This window comes from Delphinapterus leucas, chromosome 2 (genome assembly GCF_059928025.1).
Source record: "Delphinapterus leucas isolate spDelLeu-1000000601 "Yukka" chromosome 2, BTC_Dleu_Yukka2, whole genome shotgun sequence".
NCBI lineage: Eukaryota > Metazoa > Chordata > Mammalia > Artiodactyla > Monodontidae > Delphinapterus > Delphinapterus leucas.
In genome coordinates, this window is record NC_143130.1 from 148,053,762 (window position 1) to 148,076,847 (window position 23,086).

General features: G+C 42.5%; 1 protein-coding gene across 1 annotated transcript in view; it reads left to right on the forward strand.

The window, feature by feature from the left end:
* The window catches only part of RAD51B (RAD51 paralog B), a 720,584-nt gene that overhangs the window by 433,884 nt on the left and 263,614 nt on the right, over positions 1-23,086 (forward strand). The window contains 1 exon segment of the mRNA XM_089906275.1: positions 19,566-19,662. Coding sequence (XP_089762401.1) covers positions 19,566-19,662 — 97 coding nt within the window.

Consider the following 23,086-nt stretch of genomic DNA (forward strand, 5'->3'; position numbering starts at 1 on the left):
TGTAAACTCTCTAAGCTCGCTTTCTTCACATGTCAAATGGATACAATACTCTGGCCTACCTCGTACGATAGTGGTCGGGAGGTAATCCATGTGAAACTCAGTAAAGGATCCATTAACTTGAGCTATTTGGAGGATGGGGACAATAACGTTTGTCAAGTTAGCCTCACTGCTTGCACAAAGTAACTGCTCAATAAATGGTAGGTTTGAGAAAAGAGCGCTATTGTTAGAAGCTTGGGACTCTCCTAAATTGATGTCGCCGTCTTCTTTGCCTTCCCTTTCTCCGGGGGAGTAAAGCAAATGCCTGTCATCTTAGTGATGTGCTTGTTTCAACTTAAAAATGGAACAGTGAACAGTTTTTATGTGCCATACTCCCTTCTTTGTCCTGTAATCAATTCGGTTTTGATTTCAGGGGTTATTTTTGAATTCTTGGATTGAGTTGCCGCAGGGTCTCTGCTCCACCCACTGATCACTGGGGGGACTTTATGTAACTTGGGTGTTGAGTCAGCTCATTCACAGCTAATGGAATTGGCTCCAGTAGCCGTGGTTTTGGGAGATGGTGATGTCTCCAGGGTTCTGTCAGCTTCTACTTGCTTCTGTGAGAGATGCCTTTTCCCAGCTCTGCTCCTGATTTGTGGTATGAGTCTCAGCAAGACACTTCACCTCAACCAAACCCTCCAGCTGTACGACCCAGATGGGAATCCATGCTTCATCTTGCCAGGTGACCCCGGCCAAATTATTCAAGTGGAGAATAAGACTCACTGTGTCTTATTCTCCACTGTTGTAAATTAATGAGTACAGGGAAATAAAAATAGAATGTTTTCACACCACAGGGTTTGCGAGGATTGAATGAGCTATTACATATAAGGGCACTTTGAAAGTACTCAGTAATGTTTATTATTATGTTTCTTTATAAAAAATGTTGAAATATTCTACTACTATTTTAAGTTTATGAGCATTCCTTTATTTAGAAAGCTCTGGGACGTCAGCTTCTGCCCCTAGTGCCCTGTGGGGTCCCGAAAGGTGAAGAATATATTTGCTTGAACAGAGCCACAGGTGTCCACTACATCTTCCTGGAAGTGGCCAAACACGGGTGCCTCTCCATTGTTTAGTTTAATATGGGGAAATAATAGGGGTTAACTGGGTTGTTATGAAAGAGCTCAAGGTAATGCGGTGAGGACCCTGAAGCTGGCGCAGCTCCTGAAGGGGGAGGCTGCTAGCCAGAGTCAGGCTGCCTGGCAAGGTGGGCTTTGCCTGGTTGTCTGGCCTCGGCCCAAGTTTTGACCCAGAGCTTACCACACTCAGGAGGACGTGGCCCTGTTCTCGGTCCCAGAGCTCCCAGGGACTGAGTTATAAAAGCAGAATGCCAAATTATTCATTTTAAAATGAAAAAGAAAGCTGTTCTGTGCATTGGAGAGGCATGCCTGTCTAGCTAGCATGTTTCCCCTTCAAGGCAGGTTAAATGAAAAAACGAATTATTGGAAGGTTACTTGATAAGTACGGAATTGATCATAAAGGGGTTAAGTGATTCAGCTGGTTATGGTATCAGGAACTGTTAGCTTGCTGCATCCGTCTCCATAGTCCAGCTCTGCCTGTCAGGTGATCTGTATGCTCCCGGGAGTAGCACGCACTGGGGGCCCTGGCAGCCCTAGCTGGCTTTGGAATCAGTGCTGTCGCCATTTGTTTCTCTGACTATCCGTTTTTTTTTAATTGAAGTATAGTTAATTTACAATCTTGAGTTATGTTCAAGTGTACAGCAAAGTGATTCAGTCATACACACACACACATAACACACACACACACGCGCACATATTCTTTTTCAGATCCTTTTCCATTATAGGTGGTTATTACAAGATACTGAGTATAGCTCCCTGTGCTATTCAGTAGGTCCTTGTTTACTTACGTTTTGTATAGTAGTTTGTATCTGCTAATCTCAAACTCCTAATTTCTCTCTCTCCCTCTACCTCCCACGATCCCCTCTGGTAACCATGAGTTTGTTTTCTATGTCTGTGGGTAGATTTCTGTTTTGTAAATAAGTTTATTTGTATCATTTTTTTTAGATTCCACATGTAAGTGATATATGATATTTGCCTTTCTCTGTCTGACTTAACTTCACTTAACATGATAATCTCTACGCCCATCCATGTTGCTGCAAATGGCATTATTTCATTCTTTCTATGGCCAAGTAGTATTTCATTGTATATATGCACCACATCTTCTTTATCCATTCTTCTGTCCATGGACATTTAGGTTACTTCCATGTCTTGGCTATTGTATATAATGCTGCTATGAACATTGGGGTGCAGGTATCTTTTCGAATTAAGAGTTTTCTCAGGGTATATGCCCAGGAGTGGGATTGCTGGATCATATGGTAACTCTATTTTTAGTTTTTAGAGGAACCTCCCTACTGTTCTCCATAGTGGCTGCACCAATTTACATTCCCACCAATAGTGCAAGAGGGTTCCCTTTTCTCCACACCCTCTCCAGCATTTATTGTTTGTAGACTTTTTGATGATGGCCATTCTGACTGGTGTGAGGTGACGCCTCATTGTGGTTTTGATTTGCATTTCTCTAACAATTAGTGATGCTGAGCATCTTTTCATGTGCCTGTTGGCCATCTGTATGTCTTCTTTGGTGAAATGACTCTTTAGGTCTTCTGCCTCTCACTATCCTTTATATTAATTTTTGGCTGATTAACTTCCTCCCCATGTCATTCTGATATATGTTTTAATTTATATTTTGTATTTCATCAAGGTACAACATGCATATAGTTTTATAAATCTAATAATCATATAATCCTTATACTGAAAAACAGCATGTCCCTGCCCCACGTCCACTTCTCCCCTTTGATTCTTACTTTCTGGAAGCAGCCACTTTCAAATCATTGTACCATGACTGTGTTTCCTTCCTTCCTTGTTGATTCTGCTAGTTACCTCCATATTTCTAAACGATATACTTGAAATTCTATTTTTGATTTTCCCATTGAAGATGATGTCTGTGGAAATGACCATTGACCACTTATTCACTCTTTCCCTCTTTCCAGTATGGTTATATCTTAGTATTTAGTTAACACCATATTTAACATTTACATTATTGTGCCAATGTAAGTATTCATGGCGAGCTACTAAAATGTACCATTATTATGTTTCCTTCCTCCCTTCCTTTTTTCCTTCCTCGCTCCTTCCCTCCCTGGTATGTATTTTTAATTTTGTCTGTGGAACATATTTCTCCATCCACTCTCCCTCTTTACATTGGTAAGGGCATTGGAAACCATAACTGCTATGCCTTCAGCACACCTAGCAAAGTGAACAATTCATTAGTATCCTCTACTACCCAGCCCATATTCAAACGTCCCTGATTGTCTCAAAGATGTCCTTTTATAGTTGTTTAGTTTGAGTAAAGATCTAAATGAGGTCCACAAATTCTATTTGGTTGTTATATTTCCTCACTTATAATCTACAGCACCGCACCCCCTCACCCCCCGCTTTATTTGTGACATTGATTTGTTGGAGAAATTGGATGTGGAATGCCACACGTTCTAGTGATTGGCTGATGGCTTCGTCATGGTGCTGTTTAACTTGTTCTTCCATATCTCATAAACTAGTGGTTATTAGATTAGGATTTAGATTTTTTTTAGGCAAAAATATTCTATAGGTAGTGCTGTATACTTCCTATTTTATCATCATAAGGCAGTAATGTCTGGTTGTACCACCTTTAATGGTGATTAAATAGATCAGTGTATTCAGATGATGGTAGTCTGATCATTCCATTGTCAAGTTCCCTATCAACTTTTGACCTACTGGTTCACCAAATGAACATGCATTGATGATTGTTGCCTAGATCCATTATTTTATGGAGCACATAACCTATCCTTTTGTTGTGTGATTCTGCTTTGAGCCAAGAAGTGCTGATTACGTAGTTTAACCCCAGAGGGTCATCTTATTTGCTTTATTTCCAAGTCTAGGTTGGGGTCAGGGGGACTTCTCTGTGACCCTCATGTACTACCAAATAAGTGGCTAAATTTACATGAAAGCAATATGCTTATATGTTGTATTGGTTACTGTTTTTATTTGAACCTTAGTTGAGCTTTGCTGTTGGCTTAGAAAACATAAACAGAAAAGTGGAAAATTTTGTCAGTCATATTGAAAAGTAACTGGCAGGAAAAAGATAGTTTTTTTTTTTAAAGAAGTGGAACAAATCAGAGGACTCTGCTTTGGCTCATAATGCCTTTTTTCTCCAGGGTAGGAAAACTCTGAAATCTAATGGGGTCTCTTCTGCCTGTGAGGGAATTGGAGGGAAACTACCAGGACAGACTCTGATGACACACAGTCATTTGAGGACTTTTTGGTTATTGTTTTGTTTTAGTTTTTACTCCACTAGTTTGCTAAGAAGCCTTTCATAAAGATTTTTCCTAAACCCCGTTGCATATGAATTAGGGCTTTTCCTTTCCTCTATAACGGGGCCTGATACCCTTTGATGTGTTTTAGCAGAATTTAGCTTCTAAATACAGTTTGAAACTTAGCTCTACAGTTTGAAACACACACACACACACACACACACACACACACATGCCCTTGACTCTCTTGACTGACAAACGGTATTATTTCTTTACTGCAAGAACCTGTCCTGTAGGAACCAAGTTCAGTGGCAGGATGATACTGTGGAGACACCTTGCATCTCCTTCCTGAAAGGTCGGGATGTGCAGACCTCAGAAGCTTCATGATGAGGGGAAGTTTTCTCCAGTGTCTCTTGGCTGAGGGGCCTGTTTCCATTTTTTCAAAGATCTCCTTTTAAAGACAGATGAATTCCTGGTGTAAATGCCTGGTCTGTTATTGTAGAAAGATGCAGATTGGTTACCTTTTGAGTGACTCCTGTATTTCAGAGTTTAAGGCCCTCCTCTGAAATATTTTTACAGTATTGGGGCCTCTTCTGCCATTTGGAACGACCTTTTACATAACTTTCAATGACTAAGTGATGCCCATCTTTCAAGGCCCAGATCAAATGACACTTTCCCTGAGTCCCCCAGTGAGAAGTCATCTCTCCACATCTTCTAGACTCCTGTAGCTCTCTCTTTTCATCCTTCTCATGACAAAGATTATTTATTTGCTCCCTTTCATTCTAGTTTGTTCACCTACTCATGTTACTTCTCCTTTTTAACAGGCAAATATCAGTCTTATCTTTTTGTTTGGACCATAGTTGGTATTTAAGAAATATTTTATTAACATTTTAAATTTTAATAATTAAATAAATTACTTGAGTAATCTTATTTTGTCAGATATCCAGCTTATATTTCAACTATGCTTCAGAGATCTGTAGGGGAATCTGTCAGTCTGATGTAGAGCTAGATTTTTTATTTCAGAAGAGGGAAGGAAAGAATGTGTAGAGGAATTAACATGGAGCTTGGAGATTCAAGACCCACCTGTACCACTTCAGAGCCATTGCTTTAGAGCCATTGGTAGGTACGTCACTAGGGGCCCTACCTGGTAACTTGAAGATCTGTAGCCAAAGTCACCTAAGGCTTATTTAAGATTTAGTTCTTTAGAAAGAGGGAAGAAAGGGCTGTATAGATTTATGAGCAGTGGTAGATGGTACAAGGGCGGGATCTTGGGCTCTCAAAGCCCTGCAAGGTAGTGCAGGCCAGGGCAAGGAGGTCTGGGAGGGGTTCCACTCTAGCTGTGCTGGGAAGGATGAGTGCACAAAGTCCATGGGGTACCTAGATCAGAGAGAAGATGGTGAGGCCTGCGGTGGGAAGCCCTAATTATATACTTTATTCTTTAACCTCCTTGCAGTCTTGCCCTGAACCTACCTAGTCCCAGATATGGCTTTCTCTTGCTTCCGCTGTCCTCTCGGGAACTCCTTGGCTGAATTAATGAATGGGACCACTTCTGATAAACCATAAGCAGCACTTATAATGAGCCTCGCATTAGTAATGGAGGACTACCCTCAGAGAGACCATAGAGGCTCTAACACTATATAGATAGTCATCTCTGTAGAGAAAAGAAGTGAAGCCAAGATTCCATTGGACTGGGCATCACAACTTCACAAGCAGCTCATACTTGTTTCAGAAAGACACTGAGACCCAGCTTTCTCATGGTTGTCATTCCTTTACCATCAGTCTGCCTCTCTTTGCGAGGTGTGCTCCCTATCAGGGTCAAGGAATGTAAAGAGCATGGGATTTGGAGTCAGCAGACCTGGGTTTGGGTCCATTTATATGCTGTAAACTATAGGCCACTCACTTTTCCTCTCTGACGTGGAAAGAGATGTAATACTTACCTTATCACTAGATGGTAAGGAGATTCAGATGAGATTTTATAAGGAATTCTTCCCCATTAGCAAGTTATTTCAAAAGCTACATTTTGCCACGGGTGAGAATCAAAGCCATGTTATGGTCTAATGGCTCTTCTTTTTATTAGTGTAAGCAATTCCCCACACCTCTTGGCACCTTGCTTTCCTCTCCTGTGAAATGGGCAAGAATATCGATACTAGTTGTCTAGAGAAGGGACTTACCTGGAGTAGAAAATGTGCAAGGGAGACATAGGACTGATGAGTTACCATTATGCTGTTTCCAATACTACCGATTTCATCTCTTCCAGCAGGATTTAGAATGCCATAATAGTTTTCTTGGTGTCATGCTTGAATTTGATGTATCTGGTTGAAAGAGTGGTTTTGGGGTGACACAGGCATAGCTGCTTGCTGTAAGCTAGGCACATTATTGAATACATTTATCCTTAAAGTGGAAGAATAATGTCACCTACCTCACAGGATTGCAATGAGGACTGAGGAGGTTATGTAAATAGGGCATTGAGTGAGGTATTTGGCACCCATTGGGGACTGAGCCCTGGACTATATATTGCTCTTCAGTTTTTACCTTCATCAAATAGCATTTATTAAAAATTCCGAATAAGGCATGGTACTAGGTGCTTTTACTTTAAATAATAGGGTGCTAAGGGAAGGTCAGGTTGGGGTGAAAGGGCTGAGGGAGACTGTTTGTATTTGTTTATTTGTTTTATAATAAACAGTAGTTGATATCTCCTCTCCTTCCCCAGTCCTGAGCCTGCTGAGTCACTGTTCCAGCCTCTCGTCCCCATGATCTCTGGCTGTGTCTGTGGAATACAGCAAAACCCACAAGAAACCAGCACTAATAAATGGCAGATCATTTTGAGGGATTTTTGTTTGCGTTCCTGAGCTTGCTCTCCTGGCGAGATAGGAAACCTTTAATAAGACTTTTCCTAAATTATGCTGCATGTGAAATGTGGATTTTTTTTCCCCCTCTGTTCTCCTAACAAATGACCATTTCATGAGGTTTCTTTTCATTTTTTTTCCCGTCTTCTTTCCTGCTTCTCAGTACATTCCACAAAGAGCTTATTCCTCTGCTGGTTACTGATTGATGGTTCTACTCTGTGTGCCCTTTAATTTTGCAATAAATCAACAAGGAGTTGAGACCACAAACTTAAAGAGGATTGACTTATTTATTTGAGTGGATTCACTGGAGTGACGGCAGGTTTAGTCATTTCAGTGTGGTCCTGGGGAGGGCAGGAGGAGTCCATGAGAAGGAACACTGTGTTGTCAATAACCAGACAGAAGAAAGCTTGCTTGGCCTCCCATTCCTGGGCCCCCATTCCCAGCAGTGATCCCTCCCAGGCCTTGATGGGAGCAGGAAGTCTTCCACGAGACTCGCCCACAGCTCCAGGATCCTGAATTCAGTGGGACTCCAGATATATGGAAATGACAGTCGCCACCCACAGGTCCTGTGTCCTTCTTTGCAAAAGGATCATGATGCACCTTAAAGGACTGCAGGAATAGCCACAGACCTGCCGAGGTCACCAGTCCTTGCAGGCCTAGACTCCTGGCTGGATGACTTCAAAGACCCAGAACAAACCTCTGACCCTACTACCTCTATCCCAGCTGTGTCCTCACCGTAAAACTGGGGCCTCCAGGATGCAGAGGCACTAATACACTTCATAAATTGATTACCAAACATACTAAGAATCAATTCGTTGATTCTCACTTAGTACCACCCTGGCATGGAGTAACCAGTCTGAAAATAGATGCAAACATCATTTCAAGTAGGATAATAACAAACTTCTTTCTTTCTTTCTTTATTTTTGGCTGCATTGGGTCTTCGTTGCTGTGCCCGGGCTTTCTCTACTTGCAGCGAGCGGGGGCTACTCTTTGTTGTGGTGCACAGGCTTCTTATTGCGGTGGCTTCTCTTGTTGCAGAGCACGGGCTCTAGGCACGCGGGCTTCAGTAGTTGTGGCACACGGGCTCAGTAGTTGTGGCTCTTGGGCTCTAGAGCGCAGGCTCAGTAGTTGTAGTGCACGGGTTTAGTTGCTCCGCGACATGTGGGATCTTCCCAGACCAGGGCTCGAACCTGTGTCCCCTGCATTGACAGGCGGATCCCCAACTACTGTGACACCAGGGAAGCCCTAACAAACTTCTTGAATGACTCACATGGATCCTCAGTAAACTAAAGATAGCCCTTGTAGGGTATTTAAAAGCATAAACTATAATGGAAAAGAATCCAGAAAAGAATATGTATGTAACTGAATCACTTTGCTGTACACCAGAAACTAACACAACATTGTCAGTCAACTATACTTCAATTTAAAAAAAAAAAATGAAGAAAGTAAAAAAAAAAAAAGACATAGATACTGTTATCATTTAGATTTAAGGATTGTTCCATACTCAGTGCTGCTCTCTAAGAGTTGAAGTGAAGCTGGAAAGACAAATGCCTAAATGGAATTTGTCCCAGCTGTGAACTCCTATTCTAGATCCCGAAGTTGTTTGTGGCTCTACCACTTTTAACCAGCTAACTGCCTGTTTTTATTCTGCTCTTATGTGGCAACCTTTCTTCTGAAACTCTTGTCATCTCATTTTAGCAGAAGTGAAAATATTAGCAAAGTGGTTAGTGGCCAAGACAGAAATAGACTCCAGGAATCTGTATCCTTTCTCTTGCCATACCTGCTAGAGCATGGTTCCTCCCTGGCCTGAAGCCTCAATGTTTCCAACTCTACCAGACAGCAATCTAACAGTCAACTGGTTTCTTCTTGCTACTGAAAGTTTGTCTTATTCTTAAATGTTTAAATGTTTTGAACAGTTTTCCTTTACATGTGATTTTGCATTAAACAGCACAGAACTTGGTCAATCTGATGTCAGCAAATGCCTTGCTCTGAAGAAATTAATCAACAAAGATCCACAAGGCTGTGAGTTTTCACGTTGAGAGCCTTTTATGTGGTAGAACCAGTGTAGGCTACAGGGCCAGACAGATCTGGTTTGAATCCGGCTCTTCTACGTGCTATTTGGTCTGAGAAAATTGCTCAACTTCTGTAAACCTCAGTTTCCTCATCTTCAAAACGAAGATAATAATGTTTACTCCACCGAGGTGAGGATGAAATGAGCTAATGTATGTAAAGTGCTTGGTACAGGGTCTGATACATAGGAAGTGCTCAGTAGATGTTAGTTTCCCCCCTTCTCCTTTCCCTCCTTTAGAAGCACATAAAATCTCATAACATTTACGCTGTAGGTAGAAAGATAAGAATAACACAGATGACATAACTAGAGAAAAATTCTCGTACTGAATTACTTGGTACTGATTCTAGAGTGGGGATATCCAGAACTGAGAAGTCAGTGGCAGCCAGCATAGTTAGGAAAGATTTCATGGAAGAGGGAAGATCTGAACTGGCCCCGGAAAGGTGGAAACTTAAAGAAGAGTAAAGGAGGATATTTCAGACTGGGGCACTTAGCCCGAGTGAGCGAACCACGAGAAATACAGAGATAGAATATAGAGGTCTCAAGCCTCAATTTTTTCACTGGGAAAACTGAAGTGGATAGAATAAAGAGCTAATATTTGTTAGGCACCTGTTAGGTATTAGGCACTGTCTTAAGTGCTTTATATGCCAACTCATTTATCCCCACAATAGGTATGATTGTTGTCCCAGTTACAGAGTTGAAGAAAGGCAGAGAGAGATTAAGTATCCTACCTGAAACTCTCCAGCCAGTAGGTGGTAGAACCAGGAGGTTTGACTGCAGAGCCCACCCTTCTAACACACAACAGCTACCTCAGCTATTTTTCAGCTTCCCTCACTCGGCAGTTAGGGTCAGCTAAGACCATTCTGTGGACAAACTCTGAAAAATTTAAAATATCATACTCGTGGAAAATGGCATGATCGTTCTTGGTAATGACGTCACGTGAGAGGTGAACATGATCATAGGCGAACAACTGAAAGTGAGGAAGGAAGGAATTCAGGATGGCATTCACGTGATATTGGTCAAGTTTAGCAGCACATGTGCCTCACCATCCTCTGTAGCAACTCAGAGGTCTGACACCACCTCACATTTCCTCTTGGGTCGGTGCTCCAGGTGGCCAGTCCCAAGCCACCAGCGTGGGTATTGGAGACTGCAAACCTATTTGTCATCTGGCACTGAGTGTGATCTGCCCTTGGCCAGGGTATCTGTTTTGTGGGCCTATAGCTTGTGATCGGTAGTTGGCTCGTTAGTGGCCATGATGGGAGACCTCCACTCCAAGGGCATTGCCATGGAAGGAAGTCCGTTCCTACTCACCATGTAAATGTTTAGCCATTTTAATGTATTTGTTCTGGGCCTATTCTTCTTGTGTCTCTCCTATGTTGACTCTGTTTAATCGAAGTTGATTATTGTTTGCCTTTATTGATATCATGTATTTAAGTATAGACATAGACAACATTGCTTCAGCTCCCAACCTCCCCCCACCTTTTGTTTTTAAATAACACCTTACACAATATCCCTTCCTTGAGGACGTCAAATAAATAGTTCTGTTCAAGAGCATATCTGATGAAGCTGCTGCCTTGGAAGTTTGTTCCTAGGCAGACCTTCTGACCGCCTTTGGAACAGATACTGAGTGACCTTTGCTCCCATTTTATGCCACAGATTCACTCTGGAGATAGAGTTGAATGCACACATCCAGTTACTGAGTTTGGAGAGCCCTTGGTTAGGCTGCCATTTGCCTCCGTGAAATAGAGAAACAAGGAGTCAGACCACTGTTGGCACATCCTCCTTTGGAGGTTTCTCAGAGGCCCCTCTGGGCTTCAGCTCCTCCCTCCTATAAGCCACTAACAGTGTGGTGGGGCTGGAGAATAGCCAGGTCAGTGTTTATCAGGCTGGACTCCCCCCAAGAACCGTATTTTCAGATTCCCAGGGAGCAAGTGACTCAACAGAAGTGTTTTCTTGGTCTCAAATGAGTCTAAGGAGGGGAAATCAGTTAATAGCAGCCGTCTGTGATGGACAGATCACAAAGCTGTGTCTTTCTAATCCTCTTTGCAAATCAAAGGGAGGGGAATCCCCAGAGACCAGGCGTACACGTGAATAGAAAGCACCACCAAGTAACAAAAACACCTAAAAAGGTCAGCAGAAACTCAGGGGGTTGTTGGAAATTCACCTCCCCTGCCTTTTTGTGGGGCTCGGTGGGCAGTAAGGGTGCGGGCGAAGACAACCAAACAAACTCCACACAAAAGCCACTCGGCCACGGGAAAGGCCACAGTGCAATGAAGGCTGGTAGGAAGGTTTCTTCCATGTCCGTGAACCTCAGAGTCATCTGACAAGCGGCCTTGTTCTTTTCCAAGCCCTGGCTGACCAGAGACTTTTTTGTTCCCATGCTAACTGCAGAATTGCCCACAGTTGGAGTATGCACCATTTGAAGCCACTGTGAGTGCACTGTCGCAGTTCACCAGTGGTGCGTGTTGTTTCCTGCAGCGGGCCTCGCATCACTGACAGGATGCCGCCGAGGTTGGGTTGAAGGTGGAAACAGCACACCAACCTGCTGTTTGTGGCCCCATTACAACTGTCGCCCCATCTGAGGCCCGGAACCAACACGTGTTAACCTCAGCCCCATTGGGGCCAGTGGAACAGCGAGCCGACAGTGGAAGCTGAGCGCTTCACGCCTACATCTACGGCACAATAGCTGCGGGCCCAGGGTTTCCACTACATCCTCTTGCATGCGTACCCCAGGAGAAGTAGGCCAAGGAGAAAGCCACCCTGTGGGTGCCCTGCTGTTTTCTTGTGTGTTTCTTTTGGCCAAAATGGCAGACACAGTTCTGCCTCAGTGCATTGTCTCTAAACAGTGGTCGAGGCAATGGCTACAATGAGGTGAAAGCAGTATTATCATCCATCCCTTTGTGATTGAGTGAGTGTGTGTTTGTGCAAAGCCGAGGAGATTCTTTTCTCTTCCTCCATCTATGTTGCCTCATACTGGGCCAATATCTTCTTTAAGGACTCTCCTACTAGCTTTACCTGTGAATTTCACAATGAAATCTGCAACAGAGGTTTTCTTCTTCAGGTCTGTTATAAGAGGTGTGGATTTTATCAAGATTGAAAGTATCCTCACCATAAACACAAAACTATTTAAAGTTATCTCCCTTATTCTTTTTTTCCCCTCCTATCTTCCTCAGGCACTGCCAATTGGTTCTATGTAAGATGGATTTCCTAAGGTTGGACATGATGAGAATCAATGATAGTGGTGGAATTTTAGGGACAACACTAATGCTAATGTGGTTTGAAACATTTTTCATAGTGGGCTGCTACCTTTATGGTCATAATAGACTCATTTTCTTCATGTTTTTTATGGACTCACTTTTAGGTACAGAGAGGTTAGGAGCCTTTTCCAAAATTGCACAGCAGTTTAGTTGACAGAGCCAGAAATAAAAGGCAGGCTTCCTAACTTCCACAATAATCTTTTCTTCAAGCCAAATTGAAGTTTGGTCCTTTTACCACAAATATTTCGAAAGGAAAATCCCCCGTAGCCTTTCAGATTTTCCCAGAAAACAGTTGTCACGCAGACCTTCAAGATGGAAATAGCAGGCTGGAATACTAAACCCCTATCAGTTCTTTATTCTAGAGCTGACAGTTGATATTCTCTGGGCTGAAGCTAAAGAAAAACAATTTCTTTTTTTCATAATGGAATGATTTATAATTTTCCAGAGCTTGGCAAAACTAAGCCGGTGAAGAGTAAAACCAGATTTGTGATACTCACACTCTAAAATATTTGGTCTGACTTTTCCTCAAATATTGGATATTTCCTTTCAAAGCTGGAAGTGACCGGAAGGGAGGAGGTGGGGAATAGTCAGGGGAGAGGTGTGAGTTTGCGAGTATGGCTGTCTACACCTGATTTTGGGGGGAGTTACCCTGTTCCCACACTGCACCCAGAGCACCCCTCTCGCCCTTCTTGGCCTTCTACCTCTGCCTCTCGCCCTCGCCTGTTTTCTTCTCCCCATCCCCCATTTCCCTCCGACTCCCGGCTCCTATTCAGCAGATAGGCTGGGGCAGACACCGTCATGGTTGGGAAGCATGAGGAGAGGATGGTGAAAACCACTCCAGGGCCTTTCTCTCAAGCCTTGGTGATGAAAGGACTCAATGAACCTTACCAATTTCTCACAGGAAAATTCCGGCCTCTGTCTCCTTAAGAGCAAGGCATTCAGTAACCCTTACCCGAGCCAGGATTAAAACTCAGAATTTCTGACTTATTCAAGGCCTGTGTTTAGATAGAAAGGCTCCATCACTGTCATACCTGGCAATTAGGATCATTTTAGATACCAAAAGTAACATTTTAAAAAAGCACACCTTAAGCAGATAGGTCATTTTTTTATACTGAAATAATATTGGTATAAAAATAAGATCTTACGGAAAAATCCGAACATTTTTTGCCTTCAAAACCTATGAAAAGCAGAGCCCTGTCATATGTATATATATATAGTATTTGGGGAAAGTTTTGGTTACAGTCACTTAATTTTTTTTCATTGAAGCATAGTTGATTTACAATATTGTGTTAGTTTCAGGTGTACAGCAAAGCGATTCGGTTATACATCTATACATGTGTGTACATGTATATTATTTGACAAAAAAGTTCTGTTCCATTACAGTTCAGAGCCCTGTCAATCTGAGAGTGCTAGATTTGACAGCAGGTAGGCAGTTTGGGGGCAGAGGCAGCCCTGAGGTCTCTCTCTGTCACTCAACTGATGCCCTTTCTCTGGCTGGCCAGGTTATCCAGTGGGCTGCCTGTTTCCTTGGGAGCTGTGAGTATAAGGATAATCACCGCACCTAGCCCTTCAGCCTTAGTTAAAGTGGTCTTGAGACTTCTCTGATTCTCTGTGTTAGGCTGTAGCAGGTTTCTAGCAGGGAATGGGCGGGAGGGAGGAGAAAGCAGATGTCCTTCTGGGCATAAAAATGCCCCCGAGATGCCTGAGGTTGCCTCATGATTCCTCTAGCCCAGGAATCCTTGAACTCTGTTGCACCAAGGACATGAAGAGCTTTAGTTTTCAAGCCTCCTGTGGGTTTCCGAAGTGACCAGCCACATGCATCTGAAGCCACCGAAAGCCACTAAAAAGACTGGCAGAATTGGGCTAGGATTGCCTCAAATGCTTGACACTTCTGTAGAAGCTGAAGCTACTTGGTTTGTGGTTATTTATTAACGTCAGAGTGTGAAAGGACTCTTGTCACAAGATTGGGCTTGTTACAATGTAGCATTTTCATAATCTTTTAATGTATTTCTAGGTGTTAGATCCCTTTGTTCGTTACTTATGTTAGATTGAATTCTGGAGACCAGGGCATCAAGGCCTGGACCTGCCTGTGGCTCTGGGCTGAGAGTTCCTGGCTCTCCTCTCCTCTGCCCAGTGCTGTCTTAGGAGGGAGAGTGGGCAGGGAGGCCTGTAGACCCCCTTTCTTATCTAGACTATTAATCTCAGGCAGATGACTCTAGTTCACTCTCTGGAAGGCGGGGATTATAAAATTTGCCTCTCACCTGCCCCCACAGAAAGCTGAATGAGGGCATGTGCCATATTCTTCGGTCCTTAAAAGAATCTGACTTATAAATATTGAGTTATTGTTTTGTTGACCATGAATCTCTCTTCTGCTGACCGAACAGGGCCAGATATCCCATTCCAACTTATTCTATTCCTGATTGACCACAAACTCACTCTTTGTCACCTCCCAAGGGTCAAATAAAAGGAGGCTCTTTATCAAAAGCTGGACCTTTAGGCCTGACAGTTCCCTACTTTGATTTCTCCAGGGCTGTCCCACTTTCTCTTCTCTCCACCATTTTCCACTGGGCTGGAATATACAAAGTGGCTGCTCATGGAGCTCCCAATAGAGATTCGTCTTTAATACTTCAGTGTAGAGTAGGTCAGACTAGACACATACAGAGGCCCCTTAAGGCAGGATTTATTTTGGACCAGGGGCAGGAGACATGCATGGGGTGTGGGTATAGCCTAAATTAGTCTGGTCCTAGCGTAGCTGAAGAAAGATGTGCCAACTGAAGGCAGGTGGTCCACAATGGACACAGAGATTAGTGGGGAGTCAGGCTCAATTGGTCAGTGGACTCCAGCTCACCAGTCCCCTGACCCTGGAGGCTGATGGTTCTTCTGACCAGTGTATTCTGCTCCTTCCCCCTTAACCTCTAGCTATTTGCTTTCGGAAGCTACCTTTTTGATACTCAGTGGAAGAGAGTCATATGTTTTTGTTTGTTTGTGTGTTGGCTAGGTTTTCATCCCCAGGACCTTCTGCCTTCTGACCAAAATGACATTCATTCCCAACCATCTGCCTTACTAGTTCTTCTGGTCTTCAACTCCTTCCTGTTTTTCCATCTCCTCTCTAGCTTATAAGAGAAGCCCTGCTCTCTCTGATGGCGGGGCCTATTAGGTTATTTATGAATCTGTACTCTGAAGTTTATTCTTCTTTGAGAGCTTCATTGTTCCCTTGAACTGAGCTTAGGTGTTGAACTACAGTGCACAGAAGGGTCGAGTAGGATGCATTTAGGGAAGCTGAATGATGCAAGGGAAACTTAGAACCCAGGGGCAAACTTAGCATCCCCCCCCCATTTTGCCTTGGGAGGGGAGCACTAAAAATGAGACTCAAGGTATATGTGACATGATATGAGGAGGCATTTCCTATTCATGTGTACCTGAAGCATCCTACAACCTGCCGGCTTTGCAAGGAAGCCCTGGGAGTAAGCGGTCTCTCCATATACAGAGTTGCACGGAGTTAACAGTTACTTTATACAATGTAGAGGGCTGCCTGTTTCCCCTCAGTAGGTAGATGGTCTTCTGTTGCCTGAAGAGTAAACTAAGCTGAATTCCATTTTCTCCTGGCTTCAGATGTAAAGATGTAATCACTACCATCAAAAAAACAAAAGCAAAATTTCCCCTTCGTCCAAGAATCTCACTCTAGCCGTTGGATTTGAAATTGATGGTAGTAGCAGGAAGGGGGGTGGGGTGTGTTGTATGTTTTTAATAAGTCATACTTCTAGAGAAATGGCAAAAATAGCATGCACTTTCAATTAAATTCTTATGCTTTTTGAGCATATCACCAGCAAATGTTTGTTCTTTGTCATCAGCGTACTATATGTTGTACAAAAGGGAAGCAGGCATGGGTTTTCTTTCTCAACAAGCAAGGTGTAAAATCAGCAAAGACAGTGATGGAGGTTACCATTTAAGCATTTCCCATTGGCCAGGCACTATGCTCAGGACTTTATGTGCATTATCCAGTTTAATCCTCAAAACCCTGTGAGTTAAGAATTATACCCAGAGAGTTGTGAAACTTGCTCAACGTCACATAGTAAGTGGTGGAACCCAGGATCTGAACTCACGTTTGTTTGACTCCAAAGCCCTCAGCCTAATCATTGTGCACACTGCTCCTGCACAAATTTAGTACCGAGCGTCAGAAGCCTTCCTCTTTCCAGTGGAGCAGAGCAGCCCGAAAGAGCCTCTGAAGTGTCAGTCAGAACTCATTTTTGCAAAGCAAATAGTGTTAAGACTCTGTTTATAATGTGTAATAGTATTTGATAAGTTATTCTAGGAGTGTAGTCTTCATGTCTCCAGATTGCCTCAGAGGACAACACATCTATAGGCTTCTGCCCAAGCCATGATTATTTGTAATCAATGCTATTTGGAAATATTTCCGTTTTATCATTTTGCTGATCACAGATTTAGAAAATCACAACAATTCGGCAAGAGCAGCCCCCTGCGTTTGGTTGCTATGTATCCCTTCAGCAATTTGGCTTTCAGACTCATAATAAAAAGGGAGTGGATTATTAGCGAAACCACTTAGGAGCTTGTTCTTTTGCCATTGGAGAGTACAAATGGTTTCTTCTCCATCTACTCTTGCATTGGAAGTGGCACTGGGGGTGGGTATCTTTGGAGGCACATCTGTAGTTTGGTTTTAGGCTCAGCAGGGTGTCATCTTGTTAGCTATGTACAATAAAGCCATCATCTCAGTATAAGTTTCCATTGTAGGACCAGGGAAATAATAATAAAATTGAGAAAAAGTGGTCTGAATATCTTAGTAAATGTCTTATCTTTTAACTTGCAAGTTTTAGAGAAGACACACAGAGCCTTCACCTCTTTATTTTCCCCGGTGTACATGGTGACATGCTTTGCGTGGTTGGTATTCAATAATTATTTTTCTCATTACTGTTACTATATCACTGGTGTTCTAGTCGTTTTCACCAAACCACCTTTTAGAAGAATTCCCCCCAAAATAGAGCTTACATGTCTAGATCTCCTGAAGCTTCACTTTTTTTTTTTTTTTTTTAAACTATGACAGATACATTATTTTCTTCACTGGTAGAAAAATCACGTGCTATTCTCAAAACAATGCCGGTTTCTTACTGGTCTTGCTTTAAATAATTACTATCGTTTTCTTACTGAGATTTTTACACAAATTCTTTGAAACTAAGTTAAGCTTAGGAAGGACTGAGACTGGTAGAAATGATCAGATACTGAAGTATATATCCTGATGTAGAAAATTGTGATTTCATGTTCTGTTGTTAGATCCAATGATCTGAAGCATGTGGCATATACTTTATTAGTAATTTATTAACCTATATAACATTCTTCTTAAGGAAATAATAGCAACAACAATGGCTTACATTTACTGGATATTTATCACGTGCCAGACACTATATTAAATACCTTACATTGATTATCTCATTCAATTCTCATAACGGTTCTATAAGATAGGTGTTATTTTACCTATGAATAGATGAAGCTCAAAGATTCAAGTAACTTTCCCAAGGTTCACAGTGTCACAGTCAGAATTTGAACCCAGTTTTATTGAACACCAAAGCCCGTACCCTATATAATAAAGAGGAAAATGAACATAATTGCTTATTCTTGCTCCTGAATATGAGTATTTATTTCTTAAAAGAGCAGGCTTTTATTTGGCCATTTCCAGCCATTTTAATTGAAAGACTTATCATATGTGATTCTTACCAGTCCAGATGAAAATGAGCAATACAAAAGAATAGGAAGGATGAGATTAGCAAATACTCAGTGGAATACTGCAACATCCGGTCATCGCTGCAGAGTAGCTGGGGATTCACACGAGCCTAGTTGACACACAAAGACCTTGGACAGGCTGTCTTTGTTAATAGAGTACTTCACTTCTTTTCCTGACCCTGCCATCGTGCTCCCCTCTCAGCCCCCAATTAAGCTGCCATGGGCATAGGATTTATAACGTGTCATTGGTCCATTCAAGAGACAGCGACAGAGGTGTGGCTGAAAAGCTGGACAATAAAGAATGGAGACAATTTCCATTTCTGCTCCAATCAGGGTGGCAGCAAAACCATAGCTGACCCTTGGGACAGACCATGACGATTTGGCTAGTTGCATATTCCAGGTACCAAATGCCTAGTTTTTCAGAAGTTATGTTTCCTCTGAGGGACCAAGATGGTTCACCAAGATGCCCACGCTGGGAACACCTCAAATCTTGAGAAATGATTGTAACGTTAGTCTTGCTGCAGTTTTCCAGGAGAGAATCTGTGTTTTGTTCTTCCTTTAGGTTTCTAAACAATAGAGCAAATTTTATAAATGAGGATTTTTTAAGGAAAAGAATAATTTCTGGATGGAACCACATGTAAAAATATTGTGTGGAAATAAATCATGTGGATTCGGTAACTTTAGAGTCCTTTCTAGGAATTTTAAATGTTATGACCTTTACTTTGTATAGGTCGGACTCTATTAATTTGTGTTTTAAATACATAGTGAGACTTTGGAATTCTTTTGTTAGAATTCAACTTACTGAAAAGAAGAAGAGTGCTATTCCTTTAGAGATGAATTTTATTCTAATTTCACAAATTTGGAAATAAAATTCTGACTTTCCAGTTAACAAGGGAAGAAGCCCCAGGCACCCAGATGTTAAATTATTGCTTTTCTTCAGCGCTAGTCATATTGTATGTTGCGAATATAATTTAAAAATGATAAAGTGTGCACGTATTCATCTTAATTCTCTGGTTGGCCTTCTATTATTCGGGTAATATGGCGACACTTCTCTGTCCCAATTTACTCAGCATTTAGAAAGAATTGATTAGTGGTTTAAGCTCTGAAAAAAGTCAGTCTGTTTCCTCGGTCTTCTGTGATTTGAATGACCTGGAGGCGTTGCCAGATAGTTCTGGCCTAAAGATAAAACTGATGCAAGTCAGAGCTGGGGTTTTCCTACCCGCGTACTTATCAGTCTTCCCCTAAACTACAGCCTTTTGATAGCTCTAAGAATTAATTTGGTCTTCTCTCTTCTCCCTTCCCTCCGCCTTCTCCTTGTCTGTTCACAGGTTATCTTGACGAATCAAATTACAACCCATCTGAGTGGAGCCCTAGCTTCTCAGGCAGACCTGGTGTCTCCAGCTGATGATTTGTCCCTGTCTGAAGGTAAGGGATCTGTCTTAGAGGGGCTGAAACTTGACACTGACATACGGCTCCGCCACTGCCTCTCTGCCTTCTGCTGAGAACTGAGACACACAGCTAACAGGCCCTGGCCAGTGAACCCAGCCGGAGCCTGGCGATATAGGCTTGGCCACCTTTCCTGGCATCTGATCCCTTATATTTGGAGAGTGTGTTGCTCTGTCTCTATAAGTGAGCTTCCTTTTTCACCTGAGTGAATCATCTTCACAGGCATCTTATCACCTCCCCCTAAGGCTCGTCACTCCTCAGTAGGTTCTTTTGGGTCCTCAGTATGAGGGCTGGTGAACTGCTAAATGACTTTGTTTTTGAGACTGATGCTCAAATGTTGGCTTTACCCATGGTTGTACAGCAATTTAACCTTTTGTTTGTGCTGGGTACTTTTGGACTGGCTAAAAGTGTACACCAGTGTCATGTACTGGAGACGTGGCGTTCCCAATCAGCTTTACAGAAGGATTAAGAAAAACTAGCCACGTTGGTAAATCTGCAAAATTTTCTCCACCCTCCCATGCTAGCAAAGGTCAGACTGGCTCTGGTTTATGTAGCTAGGGGAATTACACCACTGAGCCAGTGGGTGGTTTCTAGTTTTACTGAAAGTTCTTACTTGACATTTCTGAGTTCTGCTAGTCGTAGTCTGATTTCTTTCAGGGCAGTATGCTGTGGGCCTGGGTGGATGAGCATAGCTGTTCCAGGCCCCTCTGCACTTTCCATTTTCTGAGAATTATTCATGATGGAATATATGGGACCTCTAGGGCTAGCAAGGCTCCTAACTGCCCAGGTGGTTTTCCATGGATTGGCCTTGGATTATGGTCTCAAAAATTGCAAGGACCACATCCCTGCTTCTCAGCAGTGTTTTTCAGAGTGAAACGAATGACTTATTTATAACAACTGTAGAGTGCTCTGTGTACCGTATTTCCACACTCAGTGATGCCTTGTCATTCCCGCCAAAAAGCTGAATCATCATTTTTCGTTCCCTCCATACACTTCTTTCATCATCAAGTCTACTTGGTTGTCCTTTCCAAATATATCTGTGCCCTCTTTTTTGTGAGTTGTATTGTGATCAGCTGACTTATTAAAAACTCACACTTGGATTATGTTAATAAATTCCAAAATGGCCTTCCCAACTCCAGCCTCTCCCACGTACATCTTACACTACCAAATTAAACTTCCCCATTTCTGGCTTCCTTTTACTGTGTCAGTCTCCTACTCAGGAATCTTGACATTGTTTTAGCCCATTTCCTGAGAATGGGCAAAAATCAACAAGCTGATTTTAAAATATTCGGGAATTTGTGGCTTGTTAGCTTGCAGTCAACCAGGGTGGAAGTATTTACACCATGGAAATCAGCAAATGCTGAAAATCAGGTTTTTTTCTTTTCTCTTGTGTGGATCAGTTTCCCCAAAAATACGCTAGGTTAAGTTGATGCTTCTTAACTCTTTGTAGTCTGTCCTTTCCTTCCTCTTCACCCTCTGTGAAGCTCCTCCAGCAAGTATGCTGACCTTCTGCCTGCTCTCCTGAGCCCTGGCTCCGTGCCTCTGCAGAGACAGCTCACCCTTCTAGAACGGCATTTCCCTTTTTCACTCCTACCTCTTCTTTTCTTCCCAAATCCTCCCACTCCTTCGAGGTTTATTTAAAGACCACCTCTTCACGTATGGACACCAAGGGGGAAAAATGGGGGTGGGGGGGGTGGTGGTGGGATGAACTGGGAGATTGGGGTTGACATATATACACTAATATGTATAAAATGGATAACTAGTAAGAACCTGCTGTATTAAAAAATAAATAAAATAAAATTCAAAAAAAAAAAGACCACCTCTTCCACAAAACCTCCTTGCCTGTTCCAGTCTGCCTTGGTCTCACTCTCTCTTCTTCCTCTGTGGCCCTTCTACCAGATCAGCAATAGACAGAAAAGATAAAAAAAAGAAAAAAGAAATTAACTTTTCATGGTTTCCCCACCAGATTAAGATTAAGGTCACAGGCTCTCTTGTATTCTTTTTGTTGTGCCTGAATGACCAGCAAAGTTCTAGGTACGTAGTAGGCAGTAAATAAATGCTGAACCAGTACCATAGTAAATGCTTTGTAACAACAGTGAACCATGAGAATCACGTAAAGACCTATGAACGTGATTAAAAATTATTATTATAAGTATTACACACGTACACATTTATTCAGTTCCAAGGAGGAGACCAGAAGAGACTATCTTGTTTCCTTATCTGAAAGCCAATAAGTAAGAGTACTTTTCTTTGTCCTGGCTTCCTGGTTTATCTCAAGCAAAGAAGAGAAGCAAAACAGATATAAAGGAAATTGCTTTGTGGCTGCAGTGTAACCGCTTCAAAAAAATGGTAAAGTCCCGTTCATGGCCAAGGGAGAGTTACCAGCTCATCCTTAGACAACTTTTTCTTATTATGAAACCCAAGGGAGAATGGAAGCAATTGAGTTTTCTAGATCTTTTCCTTCCATAGCTAAGCAGATAAAGAGTCTATAGAATTTTTTTTCTGAAGCCTATAATGAAGTTCCTTACCAGTGAATGAAAAAAAATAATAAATTTCTTAGAACACTTATACCTATTCAAATATATTGCAGTGGTTGTTAACGTTGCTATGATTAAAATGTACAAATCTCTCTGTTGTTATAAGCATGCGTTGTACCATCAGCTTTGCCCTTGTGTTATTAACTCTGTGATCTTGGGCAGCTCTTTTGATCACTTTGGGTCTCAGTTTTTTCTGTTAAATGACAGACAGACAGGTTGAATATGATGGCTGAAGCCTTTTCTAGCTCTGACTCTGTAAGATGTGATGTGGGTCTGAAGGTCAGGAGCGTTCGCTTGGTGATGGGGTTTTAAAATTCGGATTTACAGGGTGGGAAGAGTGACCTGGTCGTCCTAGATTAAACATAATGGAAAGGATCCTCGGAAATCTTAGCACTGATACATCAGCATACCTCTAACAGCCCCCTCTCCCCATACTGCTGTCTCTCTCTCTCTCTCTCTGTAAACACTTCTGGGCTTGTCTGTCTGTCTCTTGCTCTCTCTACCCTCTCTCCCACGCAAACGTGTACACTAGAAGTGTGTGCAAGCTGGTGAGAGTGAGAAACACACTGTGATGGGCTGAGCCCAGGGTTCACCCTGTCCTGTAATAGATTTCAGCTACAAGAGCAGAGGGCACGGCTTAAACAGCGCTCCCTTGAAAACAGTTGCGGGGTGAGAACAAGCGACCGAGAGCAGCCAGTGAGAAAATGATCCGAGTTGACCCGAGAGAAGTACCCAGCAGGGGCTGATGCGGGGAAATGAAGTTCCTTCTGCTCTGACTCAGAGCAGGGGATACGAGTGACCTGGCCCAACTGAGAGATCTCTTCCACACCAGCGGATCCTGTACTATTAATATCTACCAGCTGCAG